Genomic DNA, 24337 nt, shown 5'->3' with positions numbered 1-24337 from the left:
GGTCCCCACCAAGGACACACAAAATTCAACCCGCACAGAACACTTCAGGGGTGGCCGATTCCGCAGGAAAACCGCGGACCTGGCAACACTGTTTCTATGGGCTGAGGGAACATACGGGTCTCTGATCTGCCGAATCATCGCATCGCGGCGCACATTTGTTCGCACAAGATTCCTTCATCCGCCAATGTGAAGCCGGTCATTGCCAAAACGACTGAAATGTTGTATCGATGCCGTACACACGCAAGTAGGAACAGCTTACCAAAAGGGAGGGCTTCTTTCCGTGATAATGGCGATATATTATATTTTTCACATTAACTTAAGTGGTTGTTGACAGGGCTTACGGTCTCCCACACACATTTAGCGGCGCCAACAACACGGTATATTTACTATTTAATGATTTGGCATATAATGTTTTTTGACAGGAATTTTTTTTTCTTCTTTTTTTCATCTCCAAATTTTAAGAGGGGCGGCGCACTAGCGCCCCCTATGGACGAACCGCCACTGATTATAACAGCTGGACTGAAGTGGGGAATAAGAAACGAGCCAGGAGTCGTAGCAGTAGATCTGGTAGTCGTGGGGACGGGAGAGAGAAAAGCAGGAGGATGAGGGAGAGGATTGCAGAGAAGGAGGGGTTCAAAATAATTGTGAGATTCAAGGACGGAAATGACATTCGGAAAATAAGCCCGGTGGCGCCGACTCGCGGGTTGAAGGAGAAAGTTGGCGAGATTGTGATGGCGAAGGTGCTGGCTGATGGCGGATTGTTGATCCAGTGAAGGACGAGGGGCAGAGAGGGAAAGCTATGAAGCTGGAAAAAGTGTGCAATATAGTGGTTGAGAGCGTGAAGAAGTGAAATGATGGGAGATGTAGTCAGGAAGGAACTCAACAGCCAAGTGAACAACTATCGGCTAAGAGTCAAAGGGGAGATGAGAATATAATGGCAGTAAATAAGGAGCACTTTGTGTTTTTCATGGCAGAAGTGGTGAACTGCACATTCCAGGCAAAAGGGAGATCTGAGAAAATTGAAATAATAGTAAAAAGTGCAGCAAGATACTTAAATATTCACGGAATAACTGGGATGGCGGTACAGGAAGAGCTTAGGAAACAGGGGCAGTTAACCAAAGAATCATGCTCACAGGATTAATCATCATGTTCATTACCTTCGCATTGAAAATGCGGAAGGTTATGTTTTGATCGCCGTGTATTTATTTATTTATTTATAATAATAATAATAATAACTTTATTTATATAGCACCTTTAAAAACAATGTTTACAAAGTGCTCCACAAAGAGTCAAAGCCAAACAATTGGAACAGCAAGAAACCAAAATTACATTTACAAGTATATTTAAAATTAAAAATTAAATGGATCACTCAAAAGCTGCTCTATAAAAATGGGTTTTAAGAAGTGATTTAAAAGAAGTTACTGATTCTGCGAGCCTTATCCTCTCCGGTAGGTCGTTCCAAAGTCGAGGGGCTCAAACAGCAAAAGCACGGTCACCCTTGGATTTATTTCGACTCGAACGGCCAGAAGGGCCCCACCGGAGGATCTAAGGCTGCGTGCTGGCTCATAAGGGGTTAACATCTCAATGATGTAGCTTGGAGCCAGACCTAGACGTGCTTTAAAAGTGATCAGCAAAATCTTAAAATCAATTCTAAAACGAACAGGGAGCCAGTGGAGAGAGGCCAGGACTGGGGTAATGTGATGTCGTCTGTTAAAACCAGTAAGAAGCCTAGCTGCTGCATTCTGGACTAGTTGGAGGAGATACATTTTTGATTAATGCCGGAAAGGAGGGAGTTGCAGTAGTCTAGTCTTGAGAAAACGAGTGCATGAATGATTTTTTCCAGGTCTGACTGTGACAGTATCGGTTTAATTTTTGTAATGATTCGCAACTGAAAAAAGCAGGACTGAACAATTTTTTAAATCTGTGATTCAAAATTCAATTGCGAATCAAACATGACACCCAGATTTCTTGCAACAGGTGTTAAATAGGCAGCAAGGGGACCAAGTTCACTATCGACGATACGGTGTTATTGTTTGGGGAATTGAAGACTATCACTTGATTTTGAGTTATTGAGTTGGAGAAAGTTTTGTGCCATCCAGCAGTTAACGACAGAGAGACAATTTAAAACAGCAGCTCGGCTCTCTGGGTCACCTGGTCTCAGCGGAAGGTATATCTGTGTGTCGTCTGCATAGCAATGAAAAGATACATTGTGTCGCTGGAGGATTTGACCAAGTGGAAGCATATAGATAGAAAATAAAAGTGGACCTAAAATTGACCCTTGTGGTACACCACAGGTAATATTAGTAGTGGAAGACGAGTGATTACCTATGGTGATCGAGTAAGATCTATTTAAAAGGTACGGAAAACCAGCCAAGTGCAGTGTCTTTGATGCCAACCCAGTTTTTGAGGCGATCGATTAAAATGGCGTGATCAACAGTATCGAAAGCTGCACTAAGGTCTAAAAGAATTAAAACTGCGCTCTCCCCCCTGTCTGCTGCTAAAAGAAGGTCATTCGTTACCTTGAGGAGGGCAGTTTCTGTACTGTGAAGTGCTCTAAAACCGGACTGAAATTTCTCAAATAAGTTATTCTGATTCATAAAAGTTAAAAGTTGCGTTGAAACCACTTTTTCTAAAAATTTTGATAAAAAAGGAAGTTTTGAAATTGGCCTAAAATTGGAAAGAACAGATTGATCAAGCTTCGGTTTCTTTAAAAGCGGTTGTACGATAGCATGTTTAAAAGTTGATGGGAAAGTACCACTTGCTAGGAGCTATTTATAATTAATAAAATACTAGGCCCTATAGTGTTAAAATCATACTTGAGGAATTTGGTCGGAATAAAATCAAGGCTGCATGTGGCTGATTTCATTTGTGATATAAGTTGAGATACAAGGTCATTGATACTGGTTGAAAATGACTAAAATAGTTTTGAATGTCCCTACTGGCATGTAAAATACGGGTTGGGGGGGTAATTTGATGTCTTATTTCCTTTACCTTATTATTAAAATAAATTAAAAATGTCTCACACATCTCTTGTGAGGCATCAATAAAATGAAAGGAGGGGGGGTTCATGACTGTGTCTATGACCTTAAATAAAACTCTGGGGTTTGAATGGTTCTCTTGAATTAAATTGGAGAAGAAGGAGGATCTTGCTTCTTTAACTGCCTTTTGGTAGTTGTTCAATGCATCTTTCCAAATTTGATAAAATACGTGCAGAGCAGTTTTTTTCCATTTTCTTTCCTTTCTCCTACAGTCTCTCTTAAGTTCTTTGGTGGCTTCATTTATCCAGGGCTGTGTTGTTCCGTTTAACTTTTTGATCTTGTAGGGGGCAACAGAGTCGAGAATAGTTTGACAGATGTCATTAAAAAGAGAGACTTGCTCTTCTGTATCTAATTTGTTTTGATTAAAAGCAGGTAAAAAAGCAGCAGTAAAACCCTCTGAAAATTTGCTCGCAGAAATGGAGTTAAAACCCGACATCGGTTAGGTGTACTCTGATTTATGGGAAGTTGGGATAAGACCATACTGAATAAAATTGCTTTGTGATCAGACACACAGATATCCTTAATTTGAAAATTTTCGGGGCTGAGACCATTGTGCAGGACGAGGTCTAGAATGTGACCCTTTGAATGTGTTGGTTGGTGTATAGCCTGAGTGATGTTAAAAGATTCCAAAGTATCCATAAAATCTTTGACAAGAGTCTGAGACGGGCAGCAGACATGTATGTTAAAATCCCCTAAAATAAGAACTTTGTCATACTGCGACATAAAATAGGCTAAAAGTTCAGCAAACTCGTGGATAAAAACACTGTTCGGCTTTGGGGGTCTATAGATTATTATAATTATGACTGGGTCTTTGGAGTTGACCATAAAACCAAGATGTTCAAAAGATGTATATTTAACATGTAAAATAGGAGAGCATTTGAAACTATTTCAGAATAATAGCAACCCCCCCTCCCCTGCCTGACAGTCGGGGTTGATGAAGGTGTGTAAAATCCGGGGGGGTTGCCTCTATAAGAGAACTACAATCTCCCTCAGATAACCATGTCTCTGTAATTACAAAAAAGTCCAGTTTGTTAAAAGTAATAAAATCGTGGCATAAAAAAGACTTATTATTTAGGGATCTGATATTCAAAAGACCAAAATTTGCCCGAAAGCTGTTAATTGGAGGTCGTGAGGGATGTTGCAGAGGAAGCCTAATCAAATTATTATGGTTAGCAGCAGCGGGATGTGATCTTGAGCGTGCTTTAGTGGGTCTGCGGTAGGAAATAATAGTGCTAATAAAAGAAAGTGGAAGAGTCCGGTTTTGGGTAGTGGAGTCAGCAGGAAGAGTAGAGGGTGGTAGGGTGGCAACATAAGTAACATTTCCTACTGTGCTGCCATGTCATTTCCTCAGTGCAGAGGCCATGTTCTCAGACAGCATCTGGGATCCTCCTCTGTTCGGGTGGAGGCCATCGTCTTCAGGAGGATGGGCCTCGCCCAGAACAGGTGGAAGTTGTTGATGAAGGGGATCCCAGTGGCAGAACAGTAGTCCTTCAGCCAGGTATGGAGTGAAAACAGTCGGGACCACCTCTCGATTCCCCTGTTGTGGGTAGGGATGGGGCCTGAGATGATGATCTTGCTGCCAGTATCCAGCAGTGAAATGAGGAGTGCCTGAAAGTCTCGCTTTAAAACCTCCGATTGTCCAGCTCTGATGTCATTAGTCATGTGGAAGATTATGGTACTAATGTTTGGATATTTTGTGAGGATGGGGAGTCTACGCTGAATATCAAGAATGCGGAAGCAGAGTGTCTTCGAGGGGGATGAAGGGTGAGCGAATGTAACCATGGAGCTGCCAATGATCAGGATTGATGTGGTAGAATCCAGAGCGGCTGAAGAGGGCCGTCTGTGTCAGACAGCCTAGAATGAAGGGAATGAGATTGGTTAGAGTGTGTGGGGTGGGGTCTTGGGGGGCCAGGTTGTCTGGAAGCACTGGGACCAGGAGCAGGGTGATGTGAGATGTCATCTGAGGCCAGTGCTTTAAACCGGTTTGAAAGCTGGAGAGGAGGGTAATGTGATGGATGTTGTCCTTGTGAGCTTCTTTTTCCTAGGTGCCAAGGTACAGTCTTCCATGGTGGGGGGCGCGGGGTCGAATTGGTGGGACCAGCTGAGGGAGGTAAACAAGGCAGATGTGATGGCAGGAGAATCCTGGAGAGTAGCGTGCGAGGTGTTGCTGGCAGCAGGAGGGTCATGAGGAGCGGTGTGTGTGTCGTGATGATGGCAGGAGGGTCCAGAAGTGGCAAGGTAGCAGCAAACAGAGCAGACTGAAGAAGACGAGTCCAGGAGAACCAACTAAAACAGTGCTGTCAAAATTGTCCTGCGGTTGGCTTGCTCCTTTAAAATGATATTTCGCTGGGTAAGCAGCTTGATTTGTTCTTTCAGTTCAATAAGGAGGTCTTGTAAGTTATTGATTTTATACATTTGGAGCATATGAAAACACTTGTATTAAAATCTTCTTCAGGGATGATGACGAACATGTCGCAGAGATCACACTTCATCACCTTCAGATTATCGTTCTCAGGGCCAGCCGCAATCATGTTGAAAAATTCAAAATAAAATTAATAAAAGTAAAAAATTAAATTTAAATTCATTAAAAAAGTGATTTAAAATGTCTAAATAGATTCAACCGTTTGGGTAAAAGGGTACAAATCAAGCGGTAACGTTGAACTGGGATGAATTCAGTTCACAGTCAGACGCAGACACTGTCAGCTGCAATATCGCTACTTCCGGGTTAGCGACGCTGCTAACGGAACCAAAACACAACGTTTTAAACTGTGTATACGTATCACAACAAGTCCAACTGGGACACGTCTTCCTAACGGAACGCTGGTCAACGACCGTTTCCCCGTGGCAAATATATGCGTGTTATTCACAGAACTCAAAAAGTATTGAACCGAATCGCATGAAATTTGGTGGGATGATTGGTTATTATCCGGGGACCATTTGATTAGACTTTGGGATTGATCGGGTCAAAGGTCAAGGTCAAGGTCATGAAAATGTTAAAATCTTCTTGAATCGCATGGAATTTGGTGGGATGATTGGTTATTATCCGGGGACCATGTTATTCGATTTTGGGATCAATCGGGTCAAATGTCAAGGTCATGGAAAGGTCAAAATCTTCTTTTTACCATAGCACGGTCAATTTTTGTCCAATTGGCATGCAACTAATGCCAAAATGTTCATAATTCAATGCCCAATCTTGTGATATGCGAAGGTATGCGCTCTACCGAGTGCCCGTTCTAGTTCTACAATGGAATGCTCGGAGTTTGTTGGCAAATGGACAAGAATTCAAAAAATATGTTGGGGATATTCCTAGTAAGATGTCATATGCATACAGGAAACATGGTTCAAACCAAATGTGGACTTCAGACTAGCTGGATATGCGTGTGTTGGGTGTGATAGGGAGGGTGGTCAGGGAGGAGGATGTGCCACATTTATGAGTGAAGACGTCACATTTAGAGGTGAAGATAGGGACCGAGCTCCAAGATGTAACTGTGGAGATCTGGGCAAAGGGAAGGAGAGGTCATCGTTGTACATTTTTATAATCCCTGTAAAAAATTAGAGGTGAATAGATTGGCACAAATTGAAAGGATAGGTGGCAACAAGGTGGTGGTATGTGGAGATTTTAATGCACATATACATTATGGGGTGGAGCAAGAACAGATCTCAATGGGGAGGTAATGGAAGAGTTACTAGAGGAACACAATTTGGTTTGTTTAAACGATGGCAGAGGGACTAGATGTGCACACAGGGAACATGTCGGCGCTAGACTTCACCATTGTATCGAGGAGTTTAGCAGGGATATGCGAGTGGGAGGGAGAAGAGGAAACATCAGTGGGCAGTGATCATTTTACAATAAAGTGTCAAATAGCATTACAAAGGAGTCAGGAACAGGGAGAGGTGAGAGGGAAGTGGGTGTTTAATAGGGAAAAATGGGAACTTTTCAAATATATATGCGAGCAAGAAATGGATAAAATAGACTTTGTAAATAACCCCTTAAAAGGTTTATTGTTTTGTGTTGATTGCCTTATTTTGTATCTGCTTCATTGGTTTTGATGTATGCCTTTTTATATTGTATTGTTTTAATGATTTTGTATATGTTTTAATCTACTTACGGTTTGAACTCAATTTGACCTTTATTTTGAAATGTTAAAAGGAAGCGCACCTTTATTTTATGTTAATATACAAACTTGACGTTACGGCTAAATGTTACCGACGGATGCGCATTTTATTTAAAGTTTGATAGTTTTAATGGACCCGTATGAGGCTAACGCTCTTACGGTGGTGACAAGGAGGTTTTAATTCAAGAGTTTTGGTTCACGATTATACAACGGAAGAAAGGAAATAAAGAAGTTCACCAGCAGTAAAGTCTCACGCCGATTGATATACGGGGATCCGTTACAGACTTAAATGAAGATGTCGACGAGGTTGATATAAAAATGACATTTAAAATACTGGAAGCAGCGAAGCAAACAATTTCTAAAAGTAAAGGAAGGATGAAAAGAAAGGCAGTCCCCTGGTGGACTGAGGAGTGTGGGAGAGCAGTGAAAGAAAGGAACAAAGCTCTGAAGGTATTAAGAAGATCGCATCATTTCCAAACTTTAATAGAATACAAGCAGCACAAGCAAAGGTTCGTAGAATCATTCGTAAAGCAAAAAGGGAAAGCTGGCAGAATTATTGTAGCAGAATTGGAAGAGCAACACCTGTGGGAGAGATTTGGGGGATGATTAGAAGCATGAGAGGAATGAGGAAAGTGTGGCAGTATCCAGTGTTGAAGAGGGGAGGAAACGGCAGATGGGGAGAGGGCAGAGAGGATTGCAAAAGCACCAACAGAAATCCACAGCGCTGACAACCTGACGGTAGAAGGTAAGAGAGGACGGGAAAGGACGCCATCAGCTCACCCCGATGTTCTTGGAAAGAGAGACGATACTAATAGTCCTAGTGATGCCCCATTTACCTTAGAGCAGGGATTCCCAAAGTGTGGTGCAACAGGAAAAATGTAATGGTGGTCTAATGGTGTAATAATTAATATTAAACATAATTTAAAAAAAATTAAGTAGGATTTTTTAATTATAAAAATTCCTTTGTAAGATTTAAATTTAAAATTAAAACGTACAATTTAATAAATAGATGCACTTCGGTCCGGCCGCCAGACTGTCTTTTTTCGTAAACTAGCTAGCCTAGCTTGTGCACCTAACGTAATTTCATTCATTCAGCAACATCCATGAAAATATGTTAAACTGGCTGAAATCGGGGAAGCTGTCAGGTGGGACATCTGAAGCTATCAGTAATAAAAGAGGAGAGGGACAGAGAGAGAGTGAGGAACCGGAGGCGAGAAACGGAGAGGTGCGTTGGGGAGAGACCGGGAGAAGACATCGACCGGGAGTCGGAGAAAGAGGAGACGGAGGAGACGGAGCAGGAGGAAGGGATATCACAGACAAACCGGGAGCACAGAGGCCCATCGCGGAGTCAAGGGGGAAAAAGAGGAAACGAGAGTGAGCATCAGACTGGGGAAAAAAAGAGGAAATATGATGACAATTATCTGGGTCTGGGCTTCACTTGGATTGGCAATGCAGACGCCCAAGCCACAGTGCGTGTTGTGCAGTGAGGTGGTTTCTCTGCTCTGACACCAGTGAAGACCAAATATCGGCAAAGACTGGATGCTGTTGAGAAAGATCTGAGGCTTAAACTGTCTTCAATTGCGCCAAACATGGGAGAGCTTTGTGCAAAGATGCAGGCCCATCCGTCGCATTAATAGATGTATGTGGCCAAATGTTATTATTGCTACAGGTTACTGGGAATAATCAGGTCTCTCACTTTCTCCCCCTCCCTCTCTATCTCTCTTGCTGCAGGCTGAGCCACCTGCGCTGCATGTGAAAATCCTCATATGGACTCCTCCTTTTTTATTTATATCTGTTTCTGAGCCGATGCATGTGCCACTCTTTGTTCTTTACGTGGCTTACTGTGTTTAAGTAAATAAATGTGAAATGCAATCTGCCTCTGAGCCTGTGCGTGTGTCCTCGCCATCCTTATTGCTCTTTAAAAGTGACGCCTTGTGTAACTGAAATTTATACAGCGGACTAAATCTTGGAACAAACATGCGAGCCGCGCGAGCAAACAGTTCTCGCATTGGTCCGATTTTATGCGGCTATAAATAGGCTCTGTTGCGGTTTTTTTTTAAGGTGTGGGGGATTGGGGGTGCGTGAACCCGGTCGGGATGTAGAAGGGGGTGCGTGGCCTAAAAAGTTTGGGAACCGCTGATCTAGACGATACCTGGTAGAGAATGGGACACCTCAGGGTGGTGTCATTAGTCCCATACTGTTCTCCATCATGATCAATGATGTTTTCCTTCAAGTCCAGGGTGGTATTGGCGGATCTCTATTTGCTGATGATGGAGCACTGTGGAAGAGGGGGAAGAACATAAATCACATTAAAGGTAAAGTACAAGAGGCTGTGAAAGTGGTAGAAAGATGGTCTTATTCATGGGGATTCACATTTTCTGTGGGGAAAACTAAAACAATCATGTTTACTAGGAAAAGAGGAGTTGATGCTCAGATCGAGATGTACGGACAAAAGATTGAACAAGTGAGAGTTTTTAGGTTCCTTGGTGTGTGGCTCGATGATAAATTAACATGGAATGAGCAGATTCAGAGGATAGTCAAGAAATGTAAAACGATTCTAAATGTAATGAGGTGTCTAACAGGGTCAGAATGGGGAGCCAGCAGGGCTGCGATTAATTTTTTTTATATCGCTCTGATGAGGTCGGTCCTTGACTACGGCTGTGTCGTATTTGGATCAGCTGCAAAAACGTCACTAAAGAAGCTGGAAGTGTTGCGATCCCGAGCTCTGAGACTGTCGTGGTGCTTTAAGACCAGGTGGCTGCTCTGCAGGTGGAGATGGGTGAGATGCCGCTGCATTTGAGACGCAAGCTCCGAACTATAAATTACTGGGCCAACCTGCAAGGGCATTCTAGAGAAAATCATCCAACAAAAAAAGTACTTCTGCCATGTTGGGAAAGAGACGGGCCAAGCAGGAGTGTTTCGCATGGAGCAGTGAGAAGTTAGCCAAAGATATGTCATTGGATCAGATCACATTCACTCCTGCAATACCGCTATCAATTACACCACCATGGCTCTTTCCCTCAGTGTCAGTTGATCTTTATTTTTTAGACAAAGACCAAGCATTTAAAGACAATAATAACGTGGCAGGAATGGTGGAGGATAGACTGGAGACGACATACTTATCATTTATTCCAGCATTTACAGACGGATCAAAAGACCCTGACAGGGAGAACTGGGTTTGCAGTCACCGTCCTTAAGATATGAAGTTAAGAAGAGAACCTCAGAGCATCTGTCTGTGTCTACAGTGGAGACGTTGGCCATCTTAACAGCACTGCAGTGGGGAGAGGAGGTTCGGGTCAAAAGGTCATCGTCTGTTCAGACTCTAGTTCAACAACATCCTCATTACAATCATTCACTTCACATAGCAGGCAGGATTTAATGAATGAAACATATGAAACACTGTTCCGTCTAAAGAATATGGGTATTGTCGAAGCATTTCTGTGGGTACCAGCACACAGGGGGGTGCAAGGAAACGAAAGAGCAGATACACTAGCAACACAAGCGTTAGAAAGGCAGCACAAGACGGACATTTACACAGCAAAGCAGAAGTTAAAACAATTATCAAAAGAAACATTATGAAGGAATGGCAGCATAGTTGTGATGTAGGGTAAACAGGAAGACATCTGTATGCTGTGCAGAGGGAAGTTGGCAAAGGGAGGCCAGCTAGAAGAAGCAGAGCAGAAGAACACAGAGTCACCAGACTGAGGATCGGGCCAAGGCTGAACTAAACAATGCATCTAGTCAATAAACAGCCAACAGGACGATGTGAGACTGTCAAGGACCACAATCTGGAGAACAGATCATTTGTCATTGTCAGAAATACACACTTGAGCGACACATGTTGAAGAGGAAGCTGGGAGTGGAGGAACTAAATCTAACAGATGCGTTAAAATTGGGGGCAGGACAGGTATTACAATATTTGAAAGAAACAGGATTAAGCAATAGAATTTAAAGCACTGACATTTTTGAATCTCCCTTTTGTTTTGTTTGTTTTATTGATTTTGTTTTGTGGGTATTTTGTTGGGTTTGGTTTTGTTTGTTTGGTTTTGTAAGGGGATAGGGTCTCTGGTCCACACTCCACTGCAGTAGGTGGCGGAAATGCACCGTTCACTGGATGCCATCCGCCTAACAATGTAGTCGTGGAACGTTCCAGAAACGGGAATCTTCTCTCCGCTCCACAAAGTATTTATTGTTTCAATTAGTTTGTTATCGGTCTTCTGTTCGTTCTCGACTCGCAAACACTTTGTAAAAACAGTGCTGAAATGTTTTGTTTAGTCATTTTGAGAGAGGACGACGCTCTAGGAAAATAAAACAATGTGGACAGACTGAAGTTGTCTTGTGAGATTATTTTCTTTTTATTAAATTACGCCTCTATCTACTTCTTGCTGGTCGCTGTGTCATCCGTTTAGTAAATAGCTTGTTGTGAGAAAACATTTCCAATGTCTTTTATTTCTGTACCTGAGAACTTGGGACACGACGAGCCACATCTGGACTCCAGCTCCTCGTGTCCAGTCGGCATCCTGAACTGACACCTTCACAATGTTTGTTTGGCCAAACCTCAACATTATGACTCAAGCATTGACATTATTAACATTATTTAAAAAAAGTAGCACAACTTCACATTTGTGAAGCTGGAAACATGAAATGTTTTTACAGGTAACATTTATTAAACCATTACAAATAGTTTCCATTTCATTTTCTGTCAATTGACTCATGGTTTCAGATGGACTTGTAAGAACTGTAAAAATTATATTTATTTTAAAAGTCTTGTTTTGCTTGTAAACATCTTTTATTATGGAAGTCACAGAATACAATTTATTTGTCATGAAACAACTTCTGTCAACCAGGCTTTACTTTTCTGCATCTTTCTTCTGGACGTGGAAATAAATGTCTTAGATTTAACAAAGATTTGAATTGATATTGTACATATGTGTCATGATGCAGAGTTTAAGAGATTAATATGTTTATATGTAACGGGATACATTTAATAATGACGTGTAAATCAATCACCACAGTAAACAGTAAGATGTCAAGTTCAACTGCATGATATTAAGACAAGATATGTACATTTATTCTCTTCAATGAAGAAAATCATTACAATAACCAAAGAGTGATTAGTTTACTCCAACAGGAGAGATGATCAGAGGAGCAGAGTTTATACCATCATGATAACGACCAGGACAGAAGAATGGGAGGAGTTTCTCCTTGAAGGAGCAGCCAGTAAAGGAGTAGATGAGAGCTGCAGCTTCTACGTCATAGAAGGAGACCAGACCCTCCTCATAGTCCACAAACACCCCCACCTTCTGAGGCCCAGACTTCAGGGAGAGAACAACTGGAGGACCAGCAGCAGCTCTGTACTCATTTCCATTTCTCAACCATATAGTCCAGTAACCGTTCTGAGGACTCAGTGTGATGAGTCCCTTCCTGTTGACCGACTCTCTGACCACTCCTAAAGCCCATTCAGTCTTTTGTTTAACTTGAACCTCGTAATAAAGTTTTTCTGAAGAGAACTTCTGTGTTCCTAAGACACAGAGACAAGAAGAGAACCTCTGTGGATTGTCGGGGAGACGTGGCTGCTTTACCTGAGCATGTTTCACTTGTTTCCCGTCATCAGACAGGATGAGTTGATGATGAGCTGTTTCAGGATCAAGAGTCACGTCCACTGCAAACTTCTGGACCCTCTTCATCTCAACTTCAACCAGCTTCTTCATCTTCACTTCAACCAGCGTCTTCATCATGTTACTGAGCGTCTCCTCCAGCTGAGACACAGCTCTCCTCACAGTCCCCTCATGTGATGCTGGAGGAACACTGACCTGAGACCAGTCCTTGGTGGGTGGTGGATGGTGGATGTTGAGGGACTGGACACTCTGGAGGAGGTGGAGGTGGTCTTCAGAGAGGAGCTTCCACCTCAGTGCTCCTCTTCATCAGATCAGAGATCTCCTGTTCCATCTCTCTGATGGCGTCTTCAGCCTGTTTCTTGGTGCTTCTCTGCTTCTCTTCTATCGTAGTGATGAGCTCCTTCAGTTTCCTCTCCACAGACTCCTTCAGACCAGTGAAGACCTGAACACCTTCTGCTTTCTCTCGGTCTGCATCTTCCTCACTGAGCTTCACGTTGTGTTGGACCTCCTGAATCTTCAGGCGTCTCTTCTGGATCATCTCCTGAGTTTCAGCCTCTGTCTTCTGCAGCTCCACCTTCTTTCCTTCACATTCTTGTTTCAGAGGAACAACATTGTGCATCTTGTGGTCCAACACAGTGCAGAGCATGCAGACACACGTCTGGTCGGTCCTACAGAACAGCTCCAGAGGTTTATCGTGCTTCAGACACATCCTGTCTTCCAGGTTCTCCACAGGGTCCATCAGCTGATGTCTCTTCAGGCGTGAAGCTGTCAGGTGAGGCTCCAGGTGAGTCTCACAGTAGGAGACCAGACACACCAGGCAGGACTTCAGGGCCTTCAGTTTGGTTCCAGTGCAGACGTCACAGGGAACTTCTCCTGGTCTGGACTCTTGTTGCTCTGAGCTGCTGCTGCTGGCTTTCTGCTGAGTCGACTGTCTGAACTGAGAAACCATCCCAGAGAACAAAGTGTTGACGAGCAGCTCAGGTCTTGAGAAGAAAACCTTTGTACACAGTGGACACATGTTCTGGTTGTTGGTATTCCAGTTATCATTGATGCACTTTTTGCAGAAGTTGTGTCCACATGGTGTTGTGACTGGATCAGTGAACACATCCAGACAGATGGAGCACAGGAACTGATCTTCAGACAGCAGAAAGTTTGCAGAAGCCATATCTACACACATTGAGGAAGAAAAGAACATTATATTAAAAATAGTTTCATTATTTGTTGAAAAGGGGGAAAAAAACGGTGTAATTATTTGTATGTCTTTGAATTAAGAAACAAGATCAAAGTCGTGCCGACAGACTCAACCTCGCTCCTCTTGCAAAGGAGCACAGAATAAGTCAAAAGTGAGTTAAAGAACAGCAGAAATAATGAAGAAATAATGAGTTTTGCACCTACTTTAGAGATGCCTTTACTGTTTATATTTCAGAAAATGTTGGGACCACTAATGATCCGTGTATTCTATAGAGTGCCATCAGAGGTTGCATAAGGAATACAGCAATCTCATGTTCTTCGCATCTGAATAAAACTAGATTAGGCCAAAAGAATGAATATGAGACTACTCTAAAAATGTTGAAGAATGAATCAGCAAAATACTGTGTGCAGGTTTTTGCATGTCTAACCGTATATATATAATATATTTTTTGTATGGTTTTTGTCTGAGTATCTTTGTATATGTACAGTGTGTTCATCTTTTCTTTTGCATACATTTCGAAAACCAATAAAAGATTTGAGCACAAAAACAAGAGGCCCAATGCAGCCAATCGGATCAAGCAAGAGGCTCAAGGCAGCCAATCAGATCAAGCAGGAGGCGGGCTCTCCTTCCTGTTTTCGTGTGGTATGAACGGCGGGAAATTCAAAAGTAAAAGGCAAACCCCGACGAGACACTCATATTAGCGGTATAACCTCCGCTTTTATGGGGCGTTCTCCTCCTCTTCATCCCACAACACAGCAAGAGCTTGACGGCTGCTTGACTCCATTTTGTAAATGAAGTTGTATCGCCCTGCGCGCACTCCACAGGCACGTTTTTACCACGGCGCGTTTGAAGCGGCTGGTGTGATCGAGCCCTAAAGCTAAGGTGTTGCGTTAATCCCGGTGGTTACAGGTGTAAATATAATCAGATGTACTCACCAGTGTTTGTAAGAGACTCTGATGAAGTCACTTTGAATTGAGAGAAAAGCAGAGACTCGTCTCCGCTGCGGTGTTTCTGCCGGACCAACGTGTGGTTTCCGGGGTGTGACGCAGCAGCTCTCCTCCTCAGGGTGGCTCCGCCTCTTACCTGCAGCTCTGTGGGTGTAAACCTCACCTTCACCTCCCTGAGACTCACACAGTCGTCTGGCTTTTTGCCTCCTTTGTTTTAAATCCGGTGAGATATAATTAGATTATTATCAGTTATTACAAATGACGATACACATCATACATACATAAAAGCAGTGGTGTATAAAGTACCCAAAAGTCATACTTGAGTAAAAGTAAAGATACTTGACTGGAAAATTACTCAAGTAAAAGTAAAAGTCACCTATGAGAATACTACTTGAGTAAAAGTATTAAAGTATCTGATTTTTTTTGTACTTAAGTATCAAAAGTAATTTTCTGATATTAAATGTACTTAAGTATTGAAAGTAAAAGTAAATGCTGGTAATAAAAAAAACAAGGTCAGAATTTTGAGAATTATGAAGTTTATTTGTTTGGGTGCTGTGGCCGCCATAAACAAGGAGTATGAGATAGGATGAACTTAGCAATATATGAATACTATGAAATTACTAAAATATAAAATTAACACAGAAAAAAGCAGAACCAAAAGTAACAACCAGAATCATCACTTTAAAGTGAAAAATGTATTGTTCATCTTCAAAAGAAGTTGATTTTCAAAATGGCCAGATGTCAGTGTCGCTCTTCTGGGGCTGAAGACGAGTCCTGTGATGCTGAAGAGCCGTTCACCTGGTGCAGGTAGAGTGTGTCTAGCTTCACAGGCCCTGATGGTGCAGGTAGAGTGTGTCTAGCTTCACAGGCCCTGATGCAGGTAGAGTGTGTCTAGCTTCACAGGCCCTGGTGCAGGTAGAGTGTGTCTAGCTTCACAGACAGCAGCACACAGTTGGGAAGCATTTCAACAAGTCACCGTGATCCACGTCTCCATCCAGCTGTTTGCTGCTGTCATGCGCTTGAGATGACGAAGAAGAAGTCCTCTTCATCAGATGAACTGGACCTGGTGGCATCACATAGCTGCAGGGAGGGTTCTTCCATGTGCTGCTTGATGTAGTCCATTCCTGAAATAAAGTGAGGGTATTATATAAATGATAGAATTAATAACACTTCCTAACATGTCATGACCCCAACCAACAGTTTTGTACAAAATAGTTTGTTTTAATTTGAGGTTCATACATTTAGTTTCATGCACTGTCCGTGCATCCAGAGTTGATTTGTGAATATGTACTTGTATCTCTGTAGTTAAACACAACAACAGTCCCAAATCAATATCGTCGCCATTACTGGACCGTCACTCTTATAATATTAATACAAATAATGATAATAATGCTGTAATGATTAGCATTATATTATATCTAAGACGACTCAAATCAACAAATTCTCACAACTGTCAACACTTCTTCAGCTCATTAACTCGCTAGAGATCCGTCTGCTCCACTCACGCTAATTGTCTCATTTAATTGACGATAGCTAGCGAACGTTAGCCTAACATACAACATGCGTAGGACAATCAGACACCTGTCTCCTCTCCTGCCAAAGATATAACTTACTCCAATCCTGAGGACAACACTGCTAGATATCTTAACAGGTTTATGATGACTAAACATTAACGTTGCGGCTCATGGGATTAATCTTAATTTACCTCAATGTGTTTCCTGAGGTTGGTGAGTTGTTGAAGGCCAGTATCTCCGTAGCTTTCGGTCGGCATAAGAGGCACTTCATCCGGTAGGAAGAAACTTTCACTCCGACAAAAGAAAAGAGTTCGCCCAAATATGGCCACGGACGTTGATCTTGGTCCCCGTGGTTGTTGGAGTAGCTTCCATTGCTGCTCCACATGAAATGAGTCGTATCTGTAGCCGCTCGCTCGCATCCTGGGCATCACTGGGAAGAGAAAACACGCGGCAAGGACCACTGATCCCCAACCTGGTGCTCGTGCTGCGTTCAGGTGCGCTGCGGTGTGTTCCACAACAGTCCCCGATGTTTCTCATGATTATTTTTTTCCGTAGTAACGAGTAACGATACTGTTTCAGGGGAAATGTATCGGAGTAAAAGTACAAGTTTTCATTGCAAAATGTAGTGAAGTAAAAGTAAAAGTAAACAGAAATATAAGTAGTAAAATAAAGTACAGATACCCAAAAAAACTACTTAAGTAAAGTAACGAAGTACTTCTACTTCGTTACTTTACACCACTGGACATACAAAGCTAAACAAAACAATGCACTTAATTAAAAAACACCCAACCGGACTGTGCGAGTACTGCAAGACAGCAGAAACGGTGGATCATGTCATGTGGCATTGCCAGAAATTTAGAAGCGAGCGAGGCAGGTTGAAGAGGAGGCTGGCAGGAGGAGGGGTGCAATTGAGGGATGCATTATCCTTGGGGGCAGGAAGGGTGCTGCAGTATCTGAAGGAGACAGGGTTGAAGAGAAGAATTTAGGGCACTGAAGTTGACAGGGCTCCCTTCTTAGTTTAGTTTATTTTTATTTCTATTTCTTTTCTTTTATTTTTGAGGGGATAAAGTGCTAGATATTTCTAGTTCGCAAAGAAAGGCAGTAGGTGGCGGTAATGCACCAGTTTGGATGCCAGCCGCCTAAAAAGAAGAAGAAGAAGAAGAAGAAGAAGAAGGGGCTTCCTGTGAGACGCCCGAGTGCTCGTCTTCACGCCTCGTGTCTGCGCTGCGCTCCACAGGCGACTAGAGAAAGGCGTGGACCACCTGACCAACGCCATCGCCGTGTGCGGTCAGCCGCAGCAGCTGCTGCAGGTGCTGCAGCAGACTCTGCCTCCGCCCGTCTTCCAGATGCTGCTCACCAAGCTGCCCAGCATCAGCCAGGTAGGCGGGCCCAGCGCTCCTCTCGGACCTCCGCGAGTCCTTCGGTTCTCCACGCGGGAACAAGCGGGAGCAGAAGAACATAACGACGGGCCACCGAGAAGAGACTAACCCCGCTGTGTGTTGTGCTCCGGTCCTGCAGCGGATCGTGAGCGCCCAGAGTCTGAGCGAGGACGACATGAGGACCAGGAGGAGACCGCCCCCGAGCCCTCCTCCTCCTCCTCTTCCTCACGTGGACCCTCCGTGACGACCTCGCCAACGCCTCGGCCTCCATCACGCCGGCCGACGTCCATCACTTCCGGTGTGCGGTATTAACTGGTTTTTGAATTAACTGGTTTTGGTACGCGTGCATGAGGCAGATGTGCCGTAGGAGTGGCCTCGAGTTGCCTCTCAGGACCCGTCTGACTAACTAGGAAATGCACATTTCCATCGCTTAGCCTCTCTGTCACGTTCTTTTTATGTAACGCTAATGTTTTAAAGACTGTTACCTGTTGTTTTGTTACGATAAGGACACACATAACTACACACAGGAGTGAGCGTGTCTTTTGACACATGACGGGTGAGCAGCTTGCTCCAGCCTTCATTTAGGATTTCGACGGCATTAACGAAACGTTTTCCACCTTCATGACGAACATATCACTTGTTCACTGGCGATACAAACAATTAAAAAATGGATTAAGATTAACGCCAAGAATCGAACCTGCGATCATCTGCGACCACAGGGCCTCCTAACTTGCATCCCAACTACCATTGAGCTATAGAGGAATATGGGTTGATTACAGTCAGTTTAAGTTTTAGATGAATAGATAAATCACTCATAGTGATAATCAGTAACTGCGTTTCCTATTGTCGCATCAACTTTAATGCACAAAGCGGCTGTTGCCTATGCAATCACGTATTTGAGTTAGGTGGGTCTATGATGTTAGAAGAAAAGGCAGTCGGTGTTAGAATATATTATATAAATATTAATGTCTTCCAAAGTTACTATATTACTTACTTAATTTGCTCAAAGTCAGTTTTTGTTATTGCAAAGTACATTGTAATGTAAATCGGGTTATCGGGTGAAATACCTATAGCTCAATGGTAGTTCACAAGCAACGAACAGAACAGCAGGTGCACAAGTCGGCTGTTCGATTCTTTGAGAAATCCGTGTTTATATTATTTTTGTATTGTCGGTTTAGATATTTTTTTATCACCAGTGAACAAGTGATATGATCGTCATGAAGGTGGAAAACGTTTCGTTAATGCCGTCGAAATCCTAAATGAAGGCTGGAGCAAGCTGCTCCCCCGTCATGTGTCAAAAGACACGCTCACTCCTGTGTGTAGTTATGTGTGTCCTTATCGTAACAAAACAACAGGTAAGTCATGTTTAATCTGGACAGTGAGTGCTGCACAGGGTAGAGTATAGTTACGAGGATATATGTTGATCCGTAGTCTCGAATATAAAACATAAGAGATGTGAAGACAGCACAAAGTCTTGTTGTGGTATCACAACTTAATCTGAGTCGATCACAGTTTCCCAGCTGACAGCGGTGGGCGAGCTGGGTGTAAACAACGGGCTACATGCTTCATTACACACTGTATGAAGAGTAAACTGGTCTCACATCGACTTGACGTCAGATAACGACGTATAACATAAATATCAGACTGACAACAAGAGCATTTTGTCAAGTATTTATTGAAGTTAGTCGTATATTGAACAGGCACCAGCAGAGTCACCTACTTTGTCCTCGCTCCGTGTCCTCGGCGTCTCAACTACAGCCTCCCGAACAGGTATCACATTTTACAGCAAAGTCATCCGTGTTTAGTCTTTAAAACATTAGCGTTACATAAAAAGAACGTGACAGAGAGGCTAAGCGATGGAAATGTGCATTTCCTAGTTAGTCAGACGGGTCCTGAGAGGCAACTCGAGGCCACTCCTACGGCACATCTGCCTCATGCACGCGTACCAAAACCAGTTAATTCAAAAACCAGTTAATACCGCACACCGGAAGTGGAATTTAGGTTTTTTTATTCCTGGTTTATCCATGACAGTCGTGTGTGTTTGTCTTTTAACTTAAATGACCCGTTTTGGGGTATGAAGAGTATCTGGATCATAACAGCCCCCCCCCCCCTCCCGTCCCGACAGCATCGTGTACCAGGGTTACTCCGTCCTCGCGGTTCCTTTATCAGTCGTGGAACGTTCCAGAAACGGGAATCTTCTCTCCGCAAAGTATTTATTGTTTCAATTAGTTTGTTATCGGTCTTCTGTTCGTTCTCGACTCGCAAACACTTTGTAAAAAAAGTGCTGAAATGTTTTGTTTAGTCATTTTGAGAGGACGACGCTCTGTAGGAAAATAAAACAATGTGGACAGACTGAAGTTGTCTTGTGAGATTATTTTCTTTTTATTAAATTACGCCTCTATCTACTTCTTGCTGGTCGCTGTGTCATCCGTTTAGTAAATAGCTTGTAGTGAGAAAACATTTCCAATGTCTTTTATTTCTGTTCCTGAGAACTTGGGACACGACGAGCCACATCTGGACTCCAGCTCCTCGTGTCCAGTCGGCATCCTGAACTGACACCTTCACAATGTTTGTTTGGCCAAACCTCAACATTATGACTAAAGCATTGACATTATTAACATTATTAAAAAGAAAAGTAGCAAAACTTCACATTTGTGAAGCTGGAAACATGAAATGTTTTTACAGGTAACATTTATTAAACCATTACAAATAGTTTCCATTTCATTTTCTGTCAAGTGACTCATGGTTTCAGATGGACTTGTAAGAACTGTAAAAATAATATTTATTTCAAAAAAGTCTTGTTTTGCTTGTAAACCTCTTTTATTATGAAAGTCACAGAATACAATTTATTTGTCATGAAACAACTTCTGTCAACCAGGCTTTACTTTTCTGGATCTTTCTTCTGGACGTAGAAATAAATGTCTTAGATTTAACAAAGATTTGAATTTAAATTCTACATATGATGTGTCATCATGCAGAGTTTAAGAGATTAATATGTTTATATGTAACGGGATACATTTAATACATTTTACGTGTAAATCAATCACCACAGTAAGATGTCAAGTTCAACTGCATGATATTAAGACAAGATATGTACATTTATTCTCTTCAATGAAGAAAATCATTACAACAAACAGAGTGATTAGTTTACTCCAACAGGAGAGATGATCAGAGGAGCAGAGTTTATACCATCAAGATAACGACCAGGATAGAAGAATGGGAGGAGTTTCTCCTTGAAGGAGCAGCCAGTAAAGGAGTAGATGAGAGCTGCAGCTTCTACGTCATAGAAGGAGACCAGACCCTCCTCATAGTCCACAAACACCCCCACCTTCTGAGGCCCAGACCTCAGGGAGAGAACAACTGGAGGATCATCAGCAGCTTCATACTCATTTCCATTTCTCAAACATATAGTCCAGTAACCGTTCTCAGGACTCGGTGAGATGGGTCCCTTCCTGCTGGCTGACTCTCTGGTCACTCCTAAATACCATTCAGTCTTTTGTTTAACTTGAACCTCATAGTAAAGTTTTTCTGAAGAGAACTTCTGTGTTCCTAAAACACAGAGACAAGAAGAGAACCTCTGTGGATTGTCGGGGAGACGTGGCTGCTCTACCTGAGCAGGTTTCACTTGTTTCCCGTCATCAGACAGGATGAGGTCATGATGAGCTGTTTCAGGATCAAGAGTCACGTCCACTGCAAACTTCTGGACCCTCTTCATCTCAACTTCAGCAACCAGCGTCTTCATCATGTTACTGAGCGTCTCCTCCAGCTGAGACACAGCTCTCCTCACAGTCCCCTCATGTGATGCTGGAGGAACACTGACCTGAGACCAGTCCTTGGTGGGTGGTGGATGGTGGATGTTGAGGGACTGGACACTCTGGAGGAGGTGGAGGTGGTCTTCAGAGAGGGAGAGCTTCTCCACCTCAGTGCTCCTCTTCATCAGATCAGAGATCTCCTGTTCCATCTCTCTGATGGCGTCTTCAGCCTGTTTCTTGGTGCTTCTCTGCTGCGTTGTGGATTTGAAAGTAACAAAGTACATTTACTCCAGTACTCGGTACTGTTCTGAGGTACAACTGGAGTGTTTTCATTTTATGCTAATGTTATGTTAATTTCTAATTGTATGTACTTGTGTGTACTCTTGTGTACTTGCGTGTACTCTAGTGTACTTGTGTGTACTTGCGTGTACTTGTGTACTTGCGTGTACTCTTGTGTACTTGTTATTGCTGGTGTGTTTTTTATATTTTGGTTGTGTATTGCTGTCTGCAGGTAACGTGCTGCAGCCCGGAGCCGGTGCTGTGATGGCCAGGGTGGCTCACTTCCTCAGGTCAGACTCCTCCTCCTCTTCATCATCATCACTGACTCACGCGCTCGTCCTCCTCCGTCCCGCCGCGGCGTGTCTCACAGCTCTGTCTTCGTTTCAGCGGGTTTCCGGACACGGTGCCGTGTTACACCGTCAACCGGCAATGTTCCTCCGGCCTGCAGGCTGTGTTCAACATCGCAGGTACAAGCTCTCACATCACAGATATATGTATATATATATATACATATAAATCATTTATTTATTGTATATATATTATTTATTATATATATACAGTATATATTTATATATATATATATTTCTTTGAATATATATATTATTCATGTATTTGAATTTATATATGTGTGTATATATATATTTGAACCGCTTAAACCAAAGTTACTGTAAAGGAACAGTTACAAACTTTATAAAGAAAACAAAGTGTGTCTTTTAAGTGGACTTGTGTGCTTCAACTGTCTCTTTGTTTTTAATAAAACGTTGATAGTTTGCACGAGCGTTGGCGTGCACGTCAGAGTGAGCTGAGCCCCCGTCGTCGCCGCCGTGTGGCTCTTCTCGGTGTCCGAATTCAAAGCGCGTTTCTCGGGTGTTCCCTCCAGACTCGACCGGTACCGGTGTTACACCCCTACTGGTTTTCAAACCTACTGGTTTCCCTACGCGTGCGTGTGTTGTGTTCTCTTCACATCTGCAGCGGGGCTCTGTCTCGCTCACCAGATTCGTCACACATTCACAAACATATTGCTGGAGATCTTCAAGCCTCCGTTCATATCCATTTCGGCGATTACGATTGTATAAGTGAGCAGTGCATCACAGCCACGTAGGAAGAAATACATTTAATAAAAAATAAAAATAAAAAGATCGCCCGACCTGGTTTCGATCTCTGTCACGCAAAATGAAACTGCACTCTAAGCCGCGCAGTCTGTGCGCTGCGCCACCAGATATTAGTTTCAACTCAAGTAATTGATATATTCAACCATTACGTCACATCTTTTGTTTCATGGAACAGTTTGGCGGAGGGGATCTGAAACAACTGGTTACCTTGTTAGGATATTTACACTTTGAAACATGTTTAGCGATGCTTGTTCGCAACGCAACAGCCACACAATACCGACAACAACTAATTGACTTTCGTGACGAGTATATAATGACGATGGTACTGTGAACAGAGATTAGAAACATTGCGAACACTGAACAACAGGAAGAATGGAATACTAGTAATGTTCCATCGACAAAACAATGTAGAACATATTGCTGGAGCTCTTGAAGCCACATGTCACATCTATTTACGATTGTACAAGTGCACAGCAAAATCCGGAGTGTCAATTCAACACCAATAGAGTTAAATTCAACACTTTGAAAGTGTCTATATTGGTCCACTCTATTTTGAGTTAAAACTACACTTTTAAAAGTGTTAAAAGATCAACACTGTGATCGAGTTGGACAACTCTCTCTCAATGAGTTGACATTTAACACCAGTCAACACAGGCCAGTGTTGAATTTACACAACACTAGTGTGCAGTGTCAGAATTTAACACTATTTGTATATTGTTTTAACACCGACTAGTGTTGGGTTGAGCTATGCAACACTATAAAGGATTTAAGAATTAAACTCTGTATTTACTCTTGTAGAGTTGATTTATATATATTTTTAACACTGTAGGGAGTTAATCTTTAATGCTAGATATGGTACTATTTTACTTTGGAATTCAGTATACTCCTACTATTTAATTACAATGAAGAACAAAATACAAAAGTTTGTTCAAATAAAACTTGTATTTTCAAGCCCACCACAAACATAGTATTTGCATTATACAATATTTCTTAAATGACAGCCTCAACAGCACAGGTCACACAAAACAATAGCACGGGTAACACAAAACAATAGCACAGTTCACACAACATGGCAATGTGGCACAATGTATATTTTGTCATCCATCTCATTAGATAACTGTTTATCATAGGGTCTATAATAAATCAACTCATCAATAGAAACAACAGAAAATGAATCATCCCTCTCCTTGATACAATAAGCACCGAAGTGCTCATCAAAATAGAGTGTATCAACTGTGCAAGTCAAAATAAAAGCATGATCTTCATGTATAATGATACTGGTGATCTTCCAAAACAGAACTTCCATATTTGTTTTCATATACAAACATACATACCAATTTGATACTCTGTTCCATAGTTCTTCACCCAATTGGAGGAAAATCAAAACATTC

General features: G+C 42.4%; 1 protein-coding gene, 1 long non-coding RNA gene and 1 pseudogene across 2 annotated transcripts; 2 read left to right on the top strand and 1 right to left on the bottom strand.

Moving 5' to 3' along the window:
- Window positions 1-12182: 12182 nt before the first annotated feature.
- Window positions 12183-14006, bottom strand: LOC130191033 (E3 ubiquitin-protein ligase TRIM39-like; annotated as a pseudogene).
- A 3605-nt stretch (window positions 14007-17611) lies between these two features.
- Window positions 17612-20156, top strand: LOC130191005 (mitochondrial import receptor subunit TOM20 homolog; the record flags this gene model as incomplete). Its single annotated transcript, XM_056410679.1, has 2 exons — window positions 17612-17803; window positions 17943-20156. Coding segments are annotated over 2 exons (297 nt in total), but the record flags the coding sequence as incomplete, so codon positions are not given.
- A 1907-nt stretch (window positions 20157-22063) lies between these two features.
- Window positions 22064-23404, top strand: LOC130191084 (uncharacterized). The gene is made up of 3 exons (XR_008831106.1): window positions 22064-22124; window positions 22222-22301; window positions 22715-23404. It is a non-coding gene; the product is annotated as an uncharacterized LOC130191084 (long non-coding RNA).
- Window positions 23405-24337: the final 933 nt, after the last annotated feature.

Source organism: Pseudoliparis swirei, unplaced genomic scaffold (assembly GCF_029220125.1).
Source record: "Pseudoliparis swirei isolate HS2019 ecotype Mariana Trench unplaced genomic scaffold, NWPU_hadal_v1 hadal_26, whole genome shotgun sequence".
Taxonomy (NCBI): domain Eukaryota; kingdom Metazoa; phylum Chordata; class Actinopteri; order Perciformes; family Liparidae; genus Pseudoliparis; species Pseudoliparis swirei.
Note: the sequence above shows the minus strand (reverse complement) of the source record. Positions and strands in the feature narration are given on the sequence as shown.